The 17,749-nt window shown below is 53.1% G+C and overlaps 2 protein-coding genes across 3 annotated transcripts in view; one reads left to right on the plus strand and one right to left on the minus strand.

The window, feature by feature from the left end:
- The window catches only part of LMX1B (LIM homeobox transcription factor 1 beta), a 77,655-nt gene extending 75,449 nt beyond the window's left edge, over positions 1–2,206 (plus strand). Inside the window, exons 7-8 of one of the 2 annotated variants that reach the window (XM_074362238.1) lie at positions 995–1,159; positions 1,452–2,206. In XM_074362238.1, coding sequence (XP_074218339.1) covers positions 995–1,159; positions 1,452–1,609 — 323 coding nt within the window. In that variant the 3' untranslated portion in view covers positions 1,610–2,206. The remainder of the gene's footprint in view (positions 1–994; positions 1,160–1,451) is intronic. The other variant, XM_074362239.1, reaches the window with a different exon arrangement.
- An 11,928-nt stretch (positions 2,207–14,134) lies between these two features.
- Positions 14,135–16,685, minus strand: LOC105069947 (large proline-rich protein BAG6-like). Its single transcript, XM_010956197.3, has 2 exons — positions 15,660–16,685; positions 14,135–15,162 (listed from the first exon to the last, which is right to left on the minus strand). Exons 1-2 carry the CDS (start codon positions 16,421–16,423, stop codon positions 15,132–15,134), a joined length of 795 nt encoding a protein of 264 aa, XP_010954499.3. The 5' UTR covers positions 16,424–16,685; the 3' UTR covers positions 14,135–15,131.
- Positions 16,686–17,749: the final 1,064 nt, after the last annotated feature.

Consider the following 17,749-nt stretch of genomic DNA (forward strand, 5'->3'; position numbering starts at 1 on the left):
CCCCTCTCCGCAAATGGCACCACCACCCACCCAGCCCCCACACAGGGAACCCGAGCGTCGCCTCTGACCCTTCCTGTCTTCCTGTCCTACGCTCACTGCGTCTGCTCAGTAACGTAGTCGGGCAGTGGCTTCTTGTCCCGTGTCCTTTATGCCCCTCTTAGTCTGTCCGCATCTGCTTTAATTGGGACCCCATCCCCTCCCTGTAACTCCCTCCTCCCAGTGGTCCCTGCCTCTGGCCTCCACCCTCCCAGCCTTTGTCCACAGTCCCTCCACAGCTAAGACCCTCCACTGGCTTCCTGCAGCCTCAGGGGACCCCCACTCAGCTTGGGCCCCAGGGAATCATCTCTCTCCCCACGCATGACCTTCCCTTGTCCTCATGCTCTGGCCCCATGGACTGGACTCCCTGCTCCCACCCAGCAGTTTCTCCTCTGCCTTTGCTGTCCTTCAGCCTGGCCTGCCTGCCCCCTGCTAGGCTGGTTGAACCTCTGCTGGTTCTTTAAGTCACATGGAGGTGGAGGGCCCCTTCCTCCAGGAAGCCTTCCTTCCCTAAGCCTCACTGGCCTGGGTGCAGGCTCCACCTTGATGCTTCCAGATGCAGGGCACTCACTGCACACGTTGAGCCACTGCTGGCTGCTTAGGTGTCTGTCTTCCCCCGGCTGTGAGCTGTTGGCGGACAGAGCTGTTGGAGGAAGGGAGAGGTGGGGAGGGAGGGCTCTCTGACTTTGGATAAACTAATTCTGGGAGAGAGGCTGGAGTGAGTATCTGGGGAAAGGTGCCAGTGGTCAGAAACCTGGGTTAGGTGGCCCTGGAAGGCCCCAGGGAACCTCAGCAGGGGGAGGGGCTGGGGAAGTCCAGAGGAGATCCGAGGGGACGCAGTGGGCAGCCTGGACTGGGGGGTCATATGGGAAGTCAGTAGGGATTGCTGGGGTACACCTGTGAGGTCTCCAGGTTGGGGCAAGCCAGGCCGGTCAGTGAGGGCGTGCTGTGTCCCCAGAGGTCCTGTCGAGTCGCATGGAGGGCATGATGGCCTCCTACACGCCGCTGGCCCCGCCGCAGCAGCAGATCGTGGCCATGGAGCAGAGCCCTTATGGCAGCAGCGACCCCTTCCAGCAGGGCCTCACGCCACCCCAAATGCCAGGTGACCACATGAACCCCTATGGTAAGCTGCCCGCCTCCCGCAGCCCTGGCACCGCCCTGCCCACTGGCTGACCCGGCAAGCCTGGGGCCGAGACAGCCACCTCCCGCCCCAGGGCCCAGGCAGGCCCTGCCAGCACAGCTCACCTGCCTCCTCCTGACCCGGAGGGGGCGCCCTGGAGACTCCACCCCAGACCTCTAGCCCCTCTGGTCAGGCGCTTTCCCTTCCTCCCCTCCAGCCCAACAGCCTGCAGGGCCAACAGGGCCCCCAGAGCCCCAGCCCGCACCCCGGTGCTGATGCCCCCTCTGCCCCCCAGGGAACGACTCCATCTTCCACGACATCGACAGCGATACCTCCTTAACCAGCCTCAGCGACTGCTTCCTCGGCTCCTCGGATGTGGGCTCCCTGCAGGCCCGCGTGGGCAACCCCATCGACCGGCTCTACTCCATGCAGAGTTCCTACTTCGCCTCCTGAGAGCCAGCCAGGCCGCACGGACGCTTGGGCAAGGGTCCTTGGGTGGGACTGCGGGCCGCTGAGGCCAGCCTCGCCACCCCTGGCCCCACCGCCCGCACAGACTCTGCAGACAGCCATACAGTGCCCTCCCTGCGGCCAACCGGGCCTGGCTCAAATGCCCACTGGGCACGGCCAGACAGGCAGATGGGCGTGGACTGGGCAGGGGCTGTGTCCTGCCCACAGAGACCATGTCATCCCCAGGGACCCAGAGCTCTAGGACAGCCACTCGCCTCCATCACCTCCTTCCCCCTCCCCATCTCTTTTATGGGAAGTTTAAATTCTCTCTATTTTTTTAAACGTCCTCTCTGTGTCAAGCCAACCTCCATGGCCTGGGGCCTAGGTCAAGGCAGGGCCCCCATGCACGCCCAAGACGGTGGTGTGTGAGGTGCCTGTTACCTGGAAAAGCGTGTGTACCTGTGCCCTGTGCTGGTGCCTACCTCCCCCACCTCTGGGGGCAGGCCTGCCAGCCTGGGATCGCCCCTTCCAACAGGAGCCTGGAGCAGAAGTGGGGAGGAGCCTGGCAGGTGGGCCAAGCCCATCACAGCTCTGCCCTGAGAGGGAATCATCAGGGGGGCGGGAGGGCGGGTACACTGAGCCCAGGTGGACTCTAAGGGATGGAGACATACATATGAACGCACACACTCTTAAAGGCACACCCATGTGGATACGCACAGAGATACATAGAAATGCTGAAAAAGACAGAGAGGCCTCTGCGGGTCAGCCCTGCCTTGTCAGGAAGGGGAAAGAGGCCAGATAAGGGCAGGGACCCCCTCTCATAGCAACAGGAGGGGTGGGAGGATGGGAAAGGATGGGGTGAGCTTGAAGCACATGGACACACATGTATCTCAGCCTTGGCCCAGATGAGGGCTGCCTAGACAGGCAGGGCACCCCAGACCCAACCAGCTTCAAGGGCAGAGACAGAGGCCCCCAAACTAGGTAGAACCAGGCCAAATGGCAGAACCTCCAGGTGGAAAGGTATCTCAAGGGTCACCCACTTGGCACTCCATCAGATGTTTGGCTCCTGCCCAAGCCATCTCTGCCTCTCCTTGCATACCTCCAATGACAAGGAACCCACTACTTCATTGGGCTCCAGGTCAGCTGCCTTTTCTGCTGATTTTGCCTCTGCGTTTTTCAACCCTGAGTCCTTGCTTCTCAAAGCCAGGCTTTTATAGCTTCTTCAGCTCTTCCTTTTAAAACTATACCCCCCAGCCTGGCTCCAGCTTTCCCTCTAAAGGTGTGGAGCCGATATAACCCAGTCTTCCCACTGTCATCAGCCAGCCAAAGTGAGTAGGTCCATCACCTCCCCCACTTTAGGCACCCTGCCTCTGTTAATATGGCCCAAGATCCAGCGAGTGGTTTAGGCCACATCACCTTGGAAATTCAGCCTGCCCTTCTATAACCAGATCCTCTGACCCTCACACATGTGTGACAGATAAGCCACATCCCTCTTCTCTCTGTGTGTGGGGAGGCCACTTATTATTTAGACCCAGCAAAGGACCTTGACTTTTTTTCTTGTTATGTTTCCTCTTATTTGATTCAGTCCAGCCTGTGGAGTTTCTCTGCACCCCAACTCTGTGACCACTGATTTGATCTCGCTCCTGAGCATATCTGCCAATGTAAGGAGTCGGCCCTGTGTCTCTGAGCCAAGGAGTGTGGACCATTTTGTCAAAGGCCCTACTAGGAGCCAGATACACTGTGTCAACCCCTGTCCCCAATCTACTCAACTCTAACCCCTTCAAAAGAGGAAGTGAGGTCAGGCTGATAGGCCCTGTTCTCAGTGACCCCTCGATGGGCCTTGAAGGCCACAGTGTCCTCAGCCAGTGCTCACCACCCTGCTCTTCATTCTAATGCCAAGCCCTAGGCCATCACCCTAAGGTCTGCCTGGTCCGGCCTTTGAGCAGATGGGATGGCAGGTGTCTCTCTACCTTTGGGCCCCTCTGCCTGGCCCTCTCTGGGATCCTTGAAGTGCACCAACCCCCTCTGTGGTTTTGCTTCTCTGTCCTCTGGGGAGACCTCAGCCCCTCCAGAGCGACCTGAGCCTGAGTGGTGGACTCCTCAGGCCGGAGCAGCCAGCCTGGGCCTTCTGGGCTCTTCTGGCTCCACACAGAACTTTGTCCTGTGTCCTTCTGCAGCCTCAGCTTACCCAGGCTGTGTGCCATCTCCTGGTCCTGAGTCACCACTGGTCCCTTCAGCAGCCACTCTGGTTTCTTAAGAGATGGTCCCTTTCTCCTTTTGTGCCCACAGTTGAATCGTGCTGGGAGCACTTGAGGCAGGCCCAGGAGTGGATGTCCCCCCTCAGGAGACCTGGCCCTTCTCTCCCAGACTCTTTAAGTTGGAAGGAACCTCAAGAATGGGTCAAATAATCCACCTCCTTATTCTGCAGCTGGAAAACATGGGCCAGGAGAGGGCCAGGGACAAGGCCTCTCTCGGCAAGTCAGGGACAGAGCTGGAGCTGAGAATAGGGATGCCACACAGGCCCTCATCCTCCTTATCTAGTGAACAACCTCCAGGTCATGGGGCATGACTTTTGTTAGTAAACTTGCCGCTCTGGGGCGTCACAAAGCACAGGCCCAGACTGGGCTCTGCCCCTTCCAGGAGCCGGTCTAGAACACCCACACTCACGACCCACAGATTGTAAAGCAAGGGGGACCTCAGCCCCTCTGCGAGAGACGCCCCATCAGCCAGTTTAGGTAACTTCTTCATTGCACCGTGCCCCAGGCTCTGATGCCCCCTCTGCCCGGCCCTGGGCTGGGTGCAGGGGACACAGATGAGCGAGAGGTAGGGCCTGCCCTTGAGGGGCTCTCTCCTCAGAGGAGAGACACACACTCCATCCCAGGCCTGTGTGGACATTGTTGGGGACCCATTTCCCAGATGAGGAGCCTGAGGCTCAGAGAAGGTCACCCAGCAGAGGCACACAGAGCTGAGCAGGCTCACCGGGGTCTGGGGCCGAGATGATCTAACTCTTCCCACTTCATGTAGGAAGCGCGGCCTTGATTTGGGGTGGGGGACATGAGTAGCCAGGAGCACCCCACCTCTGCCTCAGAGTGGGACCACCACCACATGGTAGCTGGGTCAGAAGCCCAGGGAAGGGGGAGGTGACAGTCTGGTCTCTGGAGGAAGGAGAGAGTGAGAAGAGGGGAGGGGGAGTGTTGGGGAAAAGCCGAGTTCTGCTTCCCTGTGGAGAAGTTGAGGCTCAGAGAGAGGGAGGAATCTGCCCCAGGTAACACAGCAAGTGAAGGCTGGGACAGGAAGGCAGGCTTCTGCCACCACGTAGCCTTCCAGGGAGGCCACATGGACAGAGGGACACTGTGGTTCTAAGGGTCAGAACATGGGGCCAGCAGAGCCCATAGAGAAGGGGCCAGTGTAAGTGCTGGGCATCTTGGGAGGCTTCCTGGAGGAGGTGAGGTGGGAGACCCACCATGTCCAGATGAGCAGGGCCAGAGCAGTGAGGCTTGGGGGAAGGAGAATTGGCTGATGCCTCCCTGGCCCCAGCCTGCGGTCTGGGCACCACCTGAGGTGAGATCTCACCTCCCATCTGGGACAACCTGCAGCTCTGGGACTCACTCTGCCCCCGGGGGAAGGGGGTCCATGCTCACACGCACGCACACAGACACACACACTCACACCCAGATGCACACGGAGGCTCACAGACCCACACTCACAGACACACTGCCTGGGGGCCCAGGGAGCAGGAAGGACCCACCAACATTTGGCCCTTGGATGCTGCAGTTTCCAAGGGGCCTCTCCGCTGTGCCCCTGCCCCTACCGGAGGTCCCGAGGGAGCCCAGCACAGCTGGGTGTGGGGACCAGGCCACCGGCCATTCCTGTTTTTCTTGTACAGACTCTCACTGTCCACCCGCCATCCCCAGACACATTTTATTTAATAACTTGTCATTGTTAAATTATTTATTAGCGTTTACCACATCACCACCCCCACCCTGCCCTCCACTCTCACCTTCCGCCTCTTCCCACAAAATCAGAAAATGGAAACAACAAAAAAAGATGAGACATCAGTATATTTGTAAATAAACCAACCTGTACACGCCTGTGATGCCTTTCCTTGGGGGGAGGGGCTGTGCGGGGCCCAAGCCCGTCCTGCATGAGACATTAGCAGATTTCTCAACAGGCACCAGGGACAGCAGGTCACGGAGGGAGAAACTCGGGTCCTCAGTCTTGCCCAACACATTCCTTGTCGCGTCCCATAATCTTCATTTCCCCATCCTTGTCCTATCCCAGCCCCGACCCAGCTCCATCCTTGAAACAAACGCATCCTTCCCGTCTCACTCCATCCCATTTCCCAATACGTATTCAACCAGCCAATATGAAGGGCCCCTTAAGCCCAGCCATTAGGCTGAGAACTGGGGCAGGTCCCTGCCTGCAGGAGGTAGATAGTGTGGTGTGAGCTCAGTTGTTACAGGGGCACCCAACCTCATCTGGAGGGATGGAGCATCATAGAAGGCTTCCTAGAAGAAACTATATATTAAGCTGAGGTCGGCATGGGAGGGCTAGGGGGTGATGAGAAGTATCTGTGAGTGCTCCAGGCTTGTACAAAACCTCAGGGGCAGGCAAAATCTTGTGAATCTCCCAACGTGTAAGAATAGCTAAGTTTAGGGGTAGGGAGAAGCAATGAGGCCGGAGGCAAGGCCAGGTATCCAGGGTCTTGCTGCCGACTGGAGAATAAATCCAATTAGGTCAGGTAGACTGGATGGAGACAAAGGGGGTCAACTGGGTTACCTAGGTTACAGGTGATGATGGCTTTGACTCGGCTGGTACCAGTGCTGATACCAGAGGTACTGGTGAGAGAGGGGAGTCAAGTCAACATCTAGGTTCCTGGGTCACTGAGCCGGGGGTTCCTGGAGCTCTCTGGTCTGGGGCACGTGGAGATGAGGGTCTCTGGAGCATCCAAGAGATGTCTTTCGTGGGAAGGGCTGAGCCTCAAAGGACCAGAACTGAGCACCCAGGTGTTCAACAACCAGGTAGATGGTCACTGAGGCACAAGGTGGGTGCATGCACCCAAGGGAATGTGACAGGGAGAATGAAGGAGCTGAGGCCAAACCCTGAAGAATAATGAGGACTTGGGGCCAGACATGGCCCTGGGATCCGGGGGAGATGGGGGCGGGGGTAGGGGTATGAAGATGGCAGAGACTCAAGGGATCTGGTTCTCAAAGTGTGTTCCTTGAGGTCTCAAGCTCCCTTAGAGTACCCTGGGGAGTATGAGTGTGTGCGCCTGCGTGTGCGTCTATGGCACTAGCCCTGGGGGCTGGCTTGCTTGGGCATATCACGCAGGTATCTGTACACGGTGCTCAGCCGGGTGTCGAGATCTGTGCATGGAGTAGGGCATCTCAGAAGTGTCTGCGTCGGTGAAGACGATTGTATATCCACACCCGCGTGTCTCGCACGTCTGCGCACCTGGGAGGCCTCCTGCCTGCAGACTGAAGTCCTAATGCTCTCTTCCTTCCCCCACCTTCGGGTTTTTCCTTCTCAGCCCCCCTCTGGCCTCCTGAAGTCAGGATCACCTGGAGGCCACCAAGAGCATCTCTTCCTCTGCCCAGGGGCTCCAGCGCCCCCTGGGGGCAGCCCCGCCCTCACCCTCTCCTGCAGCCTCAGGTGCCTCAGAGCCCCAGGGCTTCTGGGTGTCTAGACGCATGTCGAGGCCCTTCCATTCAATACCTCCTTTGCACCTGACACACCTGGAGAGGTAGATGTCAAGATCCCATGTTTTAGAAGGGAAACCCAAGGCTCAGAGGGAGGAAGTGCTCAATATGACTAAATATGACAAAGCTAAAAAGGGCCAGCAGAACCAGGGCTCAAAACCAGATCTGGTTGCAAACCCATGACCTCAACACCTCCCTGGCTGCCTCCCAAGCCAACACTCTTGGGCCCTGCAACCTGGTCCTCCAAGGTCAGGCCTGGGGGCCCAGGGAGCAAGGAAACTCTCCTACCTTCAGAGCGGCCTCACTGAGGCTCAGAGAAATTGTCACTCGGCCCAGACTGCACAGCACAGGGGCAGGACTAAACTGGGTCTTCCATCCAAGCTCGAGGCTGAGGCTTCTGTGAGAGCGGCCTCCAAGCTCCACACCCCCACAGCAGTGGGCTGCCAACTCTCTTCAAATCCCGTCACTAAAAAATGTTCTCGGTGGGGGAGGGGCTGTGCTGATCCACTGCTCCCCCTTCTCCTGCCTGTCTCCTCCTCCACCCCCCACCGCCCAGAAGGGGAAGTCAGGGGAGGGGGAGGAAATGCAGGCCGAGACTGGAGACAAGAGATGGTATGGGAGGTCTCCCTCCAGGTCCCTCCTTCCCGAGAACCAATACTAGTCAAGTCCCCACCACTGCCAGTCACAGACCAGCTCACTGACCCTCACAACAACACAGAGCAGCTCTCATCCCATTGCACAGATGAGGAAACCCAGGCCTGGGGAGGAGTAACTTGCTCCAGGGTGATTCCTTCAGGGAACTTGGGGTTGGAGAGGGTCTAGGCCACGGTCCCGTGGGAGTGGAGAAGAGGGGTGGCCTCAGGAGAGGAACATGGCTCTGAGCCCACCCTACAAAACTTGTCTTCAGGGGTCACAGGCCTGGCCCAGTCCTGCCTCTGGAGTTCACCACTGTGGCCAGAGAAAGCCGCGGGCTGTGAGGCCTGGATTGGAGGAGGTGAGGTCTGTTCAGCTGCAAAATAGAGTGAGAATCTGCCTGGACAGACAGGCAGTTAGACTGATGGTCCGACAGGCATTTCTCAGGAGGAGGGTCAGAAGGAGGGCCGTCCCCTGGACTCGGGGAATGCTGCTGGCCTGCTTGTCCATGGCTCACCTGCTGGAAGGGTCGACAGGTGCTGAGGCAGAGAATCAGGAGGCTGAGGAGCTCCCCACGCGTTGCCTCTGGAAGCGGGAGGAGCAGCCTTCAGGGACACTCACCATGCACCCTGAGTTCTGCTGAGCCTCACACATCTTGTCCCACTTTCTCCTCAAAGCCCCGGGGGCGGGAGCAATTGTAATGTCTACTTGACAGGTGAAGACTCTGCCTCCTGCGGCTAGCATTGCTCCTGTGGCCCATGAGTGTCCCAGGCCCCATGCCAGGCAGACCTTGGCCCCAGGCACTGGCGGATGGATGGGGCCTCTAGGTATGGCTCTGACTGCAGGGCAACCCCTGGGGCTTGACCGCGGAGTAGAGACAGCGCCCAGATTGCTTATCCTTTGGGTCTTCATCTCTTGCGTGGCAGACCCCCTAGAACCCAGGCCCGCTGGGAAGAGCACAGGAAGGAGCTAGGAGAGAAGCATGAAGGACTCAAAGTTGGGGGAGGGGTTCATCAGCTGTGCCTGGGAAATCAGGGAAAACCTCCAGAAGGAGGGAGCAGCCAGAACAAGTGCTCACAGGTGGGGGCCGCAGAGGACCAGGGAGGCAGGGCACACCAGGCTGAATTCAGGGTCTAAAGGCCAGAGACGCAGGAGGTGAGATCCCTGGCACCGGCACCGGCGTCAGTCAGGCCCTTGGCTGTGAGAGGATGCCCGGCACGTCCCGTACTCTGATTTAGCTGAGAATAAAGTGCGCGCACTGTGAGATTTTGAATAATATGGAGGAGTCTGTATAAAGTACCTGTTTATGGCCTAAAGAGGAATAATAAAACCCCAACACCTCTGCATCCACTTCCTAGATAAAGAAAATGTGCATGTTCAATTCCTTGGAGCCCTTGCTGGGCCCCATCGTGGTCCCAGGGGCCTCTGTTTCTTCATTTGAAAACCTCTGATCAAATCAGAGCCAAATCAGCAACGAAGGAAACAGGGGAAGTTCTTAGCATAGACTCTAGCAGGAATGGACCCAGAGGCAGGGGACCCCTCGTGCATCCCCCGTCTGCACAGAACACCCCAGCGCCTTTCTGCAGGCAGCATCCCATTTTCACTCCTTACCTCCCTTATCAACACTTGGGGTGCTTTGCTACTAAATCCCAAGACGGATCAGAAGCTAGTTTGAATCTCACTACTGAACCTGCAAGTCACCCATCAGCCCACGAGGTGGCAACCAGGAGTCAGGCAGGTGCGCGCTGAGCATCTGGTTAGGCTCAGATGATGCAGAGGTGGCCGAGGCTTCAGATTATAGCCAGAGAGGGAAGGAGGGAAGAAATCCTCCTTCTGGGAGGCTTCTGTGCACCAGGCCCTGTGTGGCCGCTTTGCAAGGACGATACCCTGTACTCTTCAGCATTCCTGTGTTAGAGAACAGGAAAGTAGGCTTGAGAAGTTAAGGAATCTTCCCGAGGCCACACAGCTAGGGAAAGGCAAAGCTGGGATTTGAACCAGAGCTGGAGTGGTGTCAGAGACAGAGGAGGAGGGCAATAAGGGGACGTGGGGGGGGGCCGATAGCAGCCTCTTCTTGAGCCCTTGCTTCAGTGACTCCCAGCCTTGTTTTCTCGTCTCATTGACTCCACACACTCATCTGTGAGGCAGCTACTCTCACCACCCCCATTTCATTGATTAGGAAACTGAGGCTGGGAGAGGCTAAAAGCCTGGGGGAGGCTGCTTATCCTCAGTGCCCTGGCTTCTGGGGAATCAGCCCTCCCTGAGCCCAGAGGGAGGACCACAGGGGTGAGATGAGGACTGCTGAGCATCCCCCCGACACAGCCCTGCCCAGCCCCTTCTCCTCCATCCCTCCTTGAGGACCCAGGGTAGACTCACCTTCCCCAGTCACCTGATGGGGGCTTTTGTCACTGGTGCAAATCCAGCTCCACCCTCGGTGTGTGCTGTGCTGGCCCTGGTGATGCTTCCAGAATAGAGGATATAGGTCACAGTTGGGAGCCCCTGATTTGAGTGTCAGTATTTCATTCTGATCATTTTTGTCACTGGGGCCTCCCAATGGTGGGGGCACAATTGATCTGGTAGGGGGCCTGGGGGCCTGGGGTTTGAGGGTGCCCCATCCCATTCAGCTTCACTGGATAGGGAGTGCAGTGTTGTCAAGCTCCAGTCTCAGCTCTGCCACTCACTAGCCACGTGAGCTTGGGCAAGTCACATGACCACCCCAAGCCTTGGTTTCTTTGCAGACTTAGGGATGAGCACAGACCCATCATGAGGGTCATGTGAGCAAGTGAACCAGGCACAGGGCTCAGCCCTCCCCAGGTCCTCAAATGGTGGGGCTAAAATTATTCACAGGTGCCCCTCTCTCTGCCTACCCAGGAAGCTAACTCAGCCCAGCACCCTGCACCAAAAGGGGCCCAAGGGCCTTGAAGGGGTGGGTATGGGGTAGTGCTCGGCACTGACCACGGCAAGGCTCCTCCTACCCCTTTAGGCCAGGGAAGCTTCCAGGAGCTGGGTTTCCTGTGGCCTCAGCCTTCCTTTCCCTGTGCTTCGAGGCTGACAGACACCTGGGCCTCCCATGACCTCAGGGGCCATGCCAAAGGAGGCATCGAGGCACAGACAGTGGGAGCTTTCCCCTGCCAGTCAGTGAGGCCTGAGTGTCGTGGCCCAGGCCTCCTGACCAGTGATTGGTCCAAGGTGAAACTGGGTACCTTGGAGCACAAGTTATAGGGATGCTGGCAGTTATGCTCCTTACCACAGTGGGGCGCCCTAGAGACCACAGCCAATTCACCCACAGAAGGAAAGATGGACAGAGACAGAGGCTCCCAAAGCCTCAGTTTATGGCGGCATTAAAGGGCTAACAAATGCAGCGCTAATAAAGCCCTTTATTGTTTAAGCCAGTTTGAGTTGTCTCTGTCATTGGCCACCAAAGAGTCCTGGCTAAAACCCACACCATTTCACAGGGTTATTGGGTGAATAAATGAGATAATATTTCCAAGTCTCTGGTATAAAAATCAGTGCTTAGAAAAAAAGCAGCTAGAAGGTTCTCAACAGCGTACAGTAACAGCCTCTGCACTTCCTCCAGCCCCAATTTTGCAATATCATCCCACTTTGCTTATACAAATACAGTCCGTGAAAACTTTCCCTAACATGTACACAGGTTTTGAGCTAGTATTTAAAAGGAGACATTGTTTGGTGGGCATTTTCTCTAAAAATTCCAATAAGCTGGCTATTGTCAGAGATTTCTGAGAACAAATAAGAATAATGATTGTTGGTGTAAAACACACACACAGTTCCTGCCATCTGAGCTCTTGGCTAGTGTGGGGTCCCCTATGGTCCCACACACATGAAGGGGAACCCTTTCCTCCTGCTTCACCCACAGCTGCAACTGGGAGGCTGTGCCGCAGGGCCAGGCAGTGGGGTACTTCATAAGCAACAGAGTTCAATCGAAAAAGTGAATTACTGCTGCTGAGTTACTAATAAGCAAATAATCAAGTTATACCCATCACAAAAATGTCCACAAACAGAGCGATTGTGACAAGGGCAGAAACCTGGAGTCTTGCTCTTCAAAACAAAGTGAAGCAATAACTCTGGAAGAAGGCAACTTACAGCAATGGGTCTCTTGGCTTATAAAGTACTCTGCCAGTGAGTAATGCCGATACTACTGATGATGACCAGGACAATGATGACAGTTGCTGAGTACTGAGTACTTACCACAGGCCAGTGCCTTCAGGCATTATCTCATTTCATACTCCAAGTAGTATTATCCTCATTTTACAGATGAAGACACGGAAGCTCTGAGAGGTGACGCAGCTTGTTCACAGAGCTAGTGAGTGGCAGATCCTGAGAGCAGGTTACCAGTGCAAACAAGCAATTCTGCCTAGAAGGAAGGCCAGGACAGACAAGGAAAAGCCCCAGATATTTTGCAACTCTGCCTTTCTGAGGGGTGGAGCAAGCTTCACCAGACCAGGCTACATGCCAAAGAGCGCCTTGGAGTGGCCTGAGGGACAGAGGAGGAGGCCACAGCCCAGAGCAACAGGAGTGAGAACTCAACAGCAGGCCACGAGGTGTGGCCCTAGCCTAAGCTGCTTCCTGAGTGCTGGCCAGCAGGTTGGCTCAGACATGCCAGGACAAGAGAAGCAGGGAGAAATGGAGCCTGATGGCCAGAAAGCCACCCTTCCTCTCGTGACTAGCCCAGCCCTATCACAGGCATGATTTGTGCCTCTTGAATCATTGCCTTGTGCTGCCCAGAAGGGAATGGCCGAGTTCAGAGTGGTTAGCCACTTGCTAAGTTCACACAGCCAGTCAGCACAGACGGGAAGACAGGGAAGGGGAGAGAGCAGAGCAGGCTCATTTTCAGATTAAAGGGCCCCCCTTCCCCCACCAGGGAAGTCCAGGGAAGAAATCTTGCAGATTAGGAGCCTAGAAAGTTGATGAACATCAGGTGAGTCAGAAGATGAAGCAGGAAGAAGGAGGGGTCATCCACGGGGAGGCCAGGTATAGAAGCAAGCGCAGGAGCTGGGCTGGAGGCTGGCAGTGGCAGACTGAGACCCCTGGGAACCTGGCCATACTCCCCGAGCCCTTTCCAAACCACTGGAAAAGGTGGGCACCTGTCTCAGTGGTGACTCCTCAAAGCCACGACACAGCTCAGGAGTGGGTCTGGCTGTAGCACCGTTGCAGGGAGGGCTCTCCCACCACTGAGCAGGGAGAATATTAAGACAAATGACAGATTTTTTTTTTCCCCTGGAGTTTCTACCCACTGGCTGCCGTGTTGTTTGGTACAGCAAGGTTTATGATTGTCTTATCTTTCTCAGGGAATGTCTTTCTTCATCAGCCAATGTCTCTCTTTGCCCTGTTTAATGCTTTTGATCTTGAATTCTACTTTGATAATAATGTTGATACTCCTATATCCCTTTTTGTTTGTTTGTTTGCCTTACCCTACTATTTTTGTCCAGCCCTTTATTTTACAATCTTTCTTTGTCCTTTTTTGGTTATTTCTTGTTTAAAAAAAGTATATAACTGGAGTTCAACTGCAGTTCTCCTATTGCAGATATTTGGCGTTTTCCAATTTTTCATCAAAATAAACAATGCTGCAATGTGTCCATCCACATGGCCTCTAACATAACCTGGTGGGGGGGTTGCTGGGTTGCCAGGTTATGCAGAGGATCATCTTTGTCAGACAAAGACAGTGTTTTGCATAGTGATTTTACTACTTACACTCCCATCAGCAATTGAGAATTCCCACTGCTCCCCGTCTTTGGCTGTACTTACTGATTTTGACCTGCTCTAAATGATCTGAACTTGCTGCTACTTTACTACTAATATGGTTGAGTATCTTTTCATATGTATATCCTCCACCTGTGTTTCCTCTTTTGTGACACGCCTATTTACGTCTTTCAATTTCCTTTTGGGTTGTCTTTTTCTTATTTACTTCTAGGGTTGTTTTTAAAAAATATATATTTGAGATACAAATCCTTTGCTAGTTATATGTGCTACAAGTAATTTCTTCCAGTTTGTAGAAGTTCTTCATTTTATCATAGTCTGATTTCATCATACACTTATGGTTTGTGTTTCTTTGTGTGTACAAAATCCTTCCCTACCTGGGTCACAAAGATACTCTTTCACATTTTTTTCTTAAATTTTAAAGTTTTGGCTTTCACATTTAAAATTTCAATCTATCAAGAATTTATTTTGGGGTACAGGAGAGATAAGCATCCAATTTCACATTTTTTCATATGAATGAACACATATCCAGGCACCTTACATCCAGCAGTTATCCCTTCCCAGTCACCTGAAAGCCAATTCTATTGTATGTCAGATTTCTGTACACGTGAGCATTTATTACTGTTGCACTGGCCTGTTGATCTCACCCTGTGCCAATAGCACAGGATCCTAACCACTAACACGTTATGTAAGTCCTGATTGCATTTAGGCATGCTTTAACCACTTCTTCTTCAGAAGTGTATAGCTAGTCTTGGGCCACTGTTCTTCCACACAGATTTTAGGATCAGCTTGTAAAGTACTTTTAAAAGTCTTATTGGGGTTTTGGTTGGAAAGACATTTGCTCTATAGATCAACGTGGGGAGAACTGATAAAACGTGGATAACGAGTCATTGACTCCTTGAACAGGACAAACCTCCCTGTTTATTTAGGTCTTCTCTAATGTCTTCAATAAAGTTCTATCATTTTCTGCATCAGGTCTTGCACATCTTTTGTTAGATTTGTTTTCAGATTCCTTACTTTCTGTTGCTATCCTAAACGTTGTCTTTTTCTGAATTGTTTTATAAACTAGTGCAGAGATAAGTAGTTTAGTTTTTTTTACTTTTTTTAATTCTTTTTTTTTTATTGCAGTGTAGTCAATTTACAATGTTAGTTTCAAGTGTATCCCTTACTTTCTAAACTTCCTAAATAATTCATTTGAGGAACCAAGGGGGTGCAAGGACAGTGGCCGTCATAAAGATCATCACCTCTGCCAGGGAGGGAAAGATCGCTTACTTGCAAGTCCAGACAGAAACCATTTTGTTGCGGACAATGTCTTTTTGGGAGGGAAGGGGTGATCTGCACTTCACCCTGTTCCACCTGGGGAGTAGTGGAGGTGGTGGGGAAGCGAGGCTCACATTGCTGTTGTCCGAGGTGGTGGCGGCGGCGGCGGCATCCAGAATCTCACGGTAGCGCTGCAGGCAGGGCTGGAGGCGGCTCTCGAGCAGCTACAGCTCCGGAAGCACCTTGACATGACGGCTGTGTGCAACCCCAAGAGGCAGTGAGCCAAGGCTTTCCTCAGATTCCCGACCTCACCATGCCTGCCCTGTCTCTTCCTAGCCTCCCAGACCCCTGGCCCAATCCCTTCCGGAACTAGCAGAGCTTCTCGTCTTTAACCTTATCCAAGGGAAGACGAGGAGAGGAAAATAAACCGCTTCCACCCTCCCCACCACACAATCCTGTATCTACAAACGGCGAAGAAACAAACTGAAAAAAAGATGGGGCCTGGGTGAACTCAGGTGAAAGAATCTTCATCAGGCTCAGGATTTGGATTTCCTTGCCCCAGAGAGAGCGGGGCTTCTCGCGCAGCCGCCAATCCTAACCTCATTTACCTACTCCCGAGCCCCTCCCTGGCCCTCAACACTAACCCTCCAAGGAAGACTTCTAAGCAATCCTTTCCCATCAGACCTTTCCTGGTCCCCATACTTAGAATCCCCAACCCACCCCCACCCCAAAAGGTTCTCTCCATCTCTCACTTGGGTGGATTTGTCTCTGGGGCTGGTGTTGGGCCCGCTGGGCCTGGGCGGGAAGGGGTGAGCTCCCGGCTCTGGGCGGCGGCACGCTTCTCCACTTCCGCAGCCTCCACGGCCTCCAGAGGGCGCACTTCACATTTGGCCGGCTCTGCTGTTTGAGAGCTCAAGGCTACTGGCCCCGGGGCCACAGCTGGTGTCTGAGGGGGCAGCAGACTGTGCTGCGCTTGGGACCCACCTGGGCACTCGCTCCAGGGTAGGAAGGTCTCTATATCCCCGATCATGTGCTGAGCCATCTCTGGCTGGACTTGGGGCTCACTCTGAATCGGGGCCTGTTCCATGTTGGTGGGAACATCTACAGCAGAGCCGTCATCACTAGGAAGATTGAAGGTTCCGCCCATGACATAGCTGTTGGCATTCCGGTCACGAACAGAGGCCCTAGGCCCACAAGTACCAGGCGGGGGTCCCCCACCATAGGTGGCTGAGGTAGACCCTGTCCCAGAAGATGCCAGAAAAGGGAGCCAAAGCTGAGGAGGAGCCCGTTCCACCAGGTGGATAACCTTTCCCCCAACATTGTATTCCTGGAGCGTCTTATCATCCTGCAGAACTCGAGCCTGGTAGATAAGTCGTTGTTTCTCGGAGGGGATGCTGACAGACGCAGCAATGTGCTTCTTAAACTCCTTTACATTCATCTGGGCCCCCACAATAAAGGTCCGGGTCTGTGAGTCCAGGGTCTTCACCAGCACCTCCAGGCTGTCAGGCCCCTCCATACTGGTACTGGTACTATCTCTGGGCTCTATGGCCGACAGCTCTCGTCATTTCCGGTCTCCCCCAACATGGCACCGATGGCCACTTCCGTTTCCCGATAGTATTGGGGGATCTTGAGGCCGTACTTCCGGCTCCCCGCAGGTCCCCAAGCAGCAAGTTCCTGGGGACGAGCTGGGCCAGAGCCGGCCTAGATGGGAGTGAGCCAAGTATCCCGAAGAGCCGCCGCCATCACCCCGGAGCCCACACTCAGCAATTTAGTTCTGAATGCTATCTTATATCCTGCCACCTTGATAAACTCATTAATTCTAATCATCTCTTGGTATATTATTTTGGACTTTTTAATGTAGATAATCATCTCACCTGGAAATTATAATTTCATTTTTTTCTAATCATTATATGTTTCCTCCTTCTTTCCTTCCTCTTTTCCTTCTCATTCTTTTTTTATATTAAACATATTGGCTAACACTTCCAATAAAATGTTGACTAGGAGGATATTGATTAAGATCCTTGTTTTGTTAGGGAGAATGCTTTTTACTTTTTATTAATAAGTACCATTTTGCCAAATCTTGCAAGTGAAGAAAATTATCTTATATTCCTAGAAATTTTAATCATGAAAGTGTGTTGATTTGATTAAATGCTTATTCTGTATAGATTTTCTTCTTTAACCTGTTAATGTCACTGCATATATTTATAATTTTATATATAAATAACATTATAGAACACATTATATACTAATAAAATCTAATTATTATATATATTTATTATATTAATATATAATATGTATTAATGTTAAACCACCCCTTACATCCACGGTACCAGCCCAGTTTGGTCATGATTTTTAAATATGTCATTGGATTCAGTCTTCTACTATTCTTTCTTGATTTTTGAATTTTAAGCACATGAATGAGGTTGCCTTGGTTTGGGTAATAAAGTTATACTGGTTTTTCAAAGTGAACTGATGAGTGTTCCCTCTTTGCTGTTCTCTGAAAGAGTTTGTATAGAATTTTAATATCTATTCTTTGAAAGTTTTCTGGGGGTTTGATGTTTTCTATGTGGGCTTAGCTATTCAATTATGTTTAGTGGTTGTGGGACTATTCAGGATTTTGATTTTTTTCTTAAGCCAGTTTTGATGTCATGTGTTTCAAGGAATTTGTGCATTTTGTCTACTTTTAAATTTATTAATACAAAGTTATATAGAATATTCTCTTTTTGTCTTTTTAATCCCTAGCTGTAACAATATTTCCTTTCTCATCCTTAATATTATTGGTTTACACATTTAAAAAATTCTTTTTAAACTTTGCCAGATGTTTATCTACTTTATTAGTCTT

Source organism: Camelus bactrianus, chromosome 4 (genome assembly GCF_048773025.1).
Source record: "Camelus bactrianus isolate YW-2024 breed Bactrian camel chromosome 4, ASM4877302v1, whole genome shotgun sequence".
Taxonomy (NCBI): Eukaryota; Metazoa; Chordata; class Mammalia; order Artiodactyla; family Camelidae; genus Camelus; species Camelus bactrianus.

Bases quoted from the DNA above. Each gene is read 5' to 3' on its own strand.
- LOC105069947 (XM_010956197.3), bottom strand. From the start codon at position 16,423: ATGGAGGGGCCTGACAGCCTGGAGGTGCTGGTGAAGACCCTGGACTCA. The intron at 15,163-15,659 runs GTGAGAGATGGA...GGTTGCACACAG, and splicing joins CCAGAGACAAATCCACCCAA to CCGTCATGTCAAGGTGCTTC.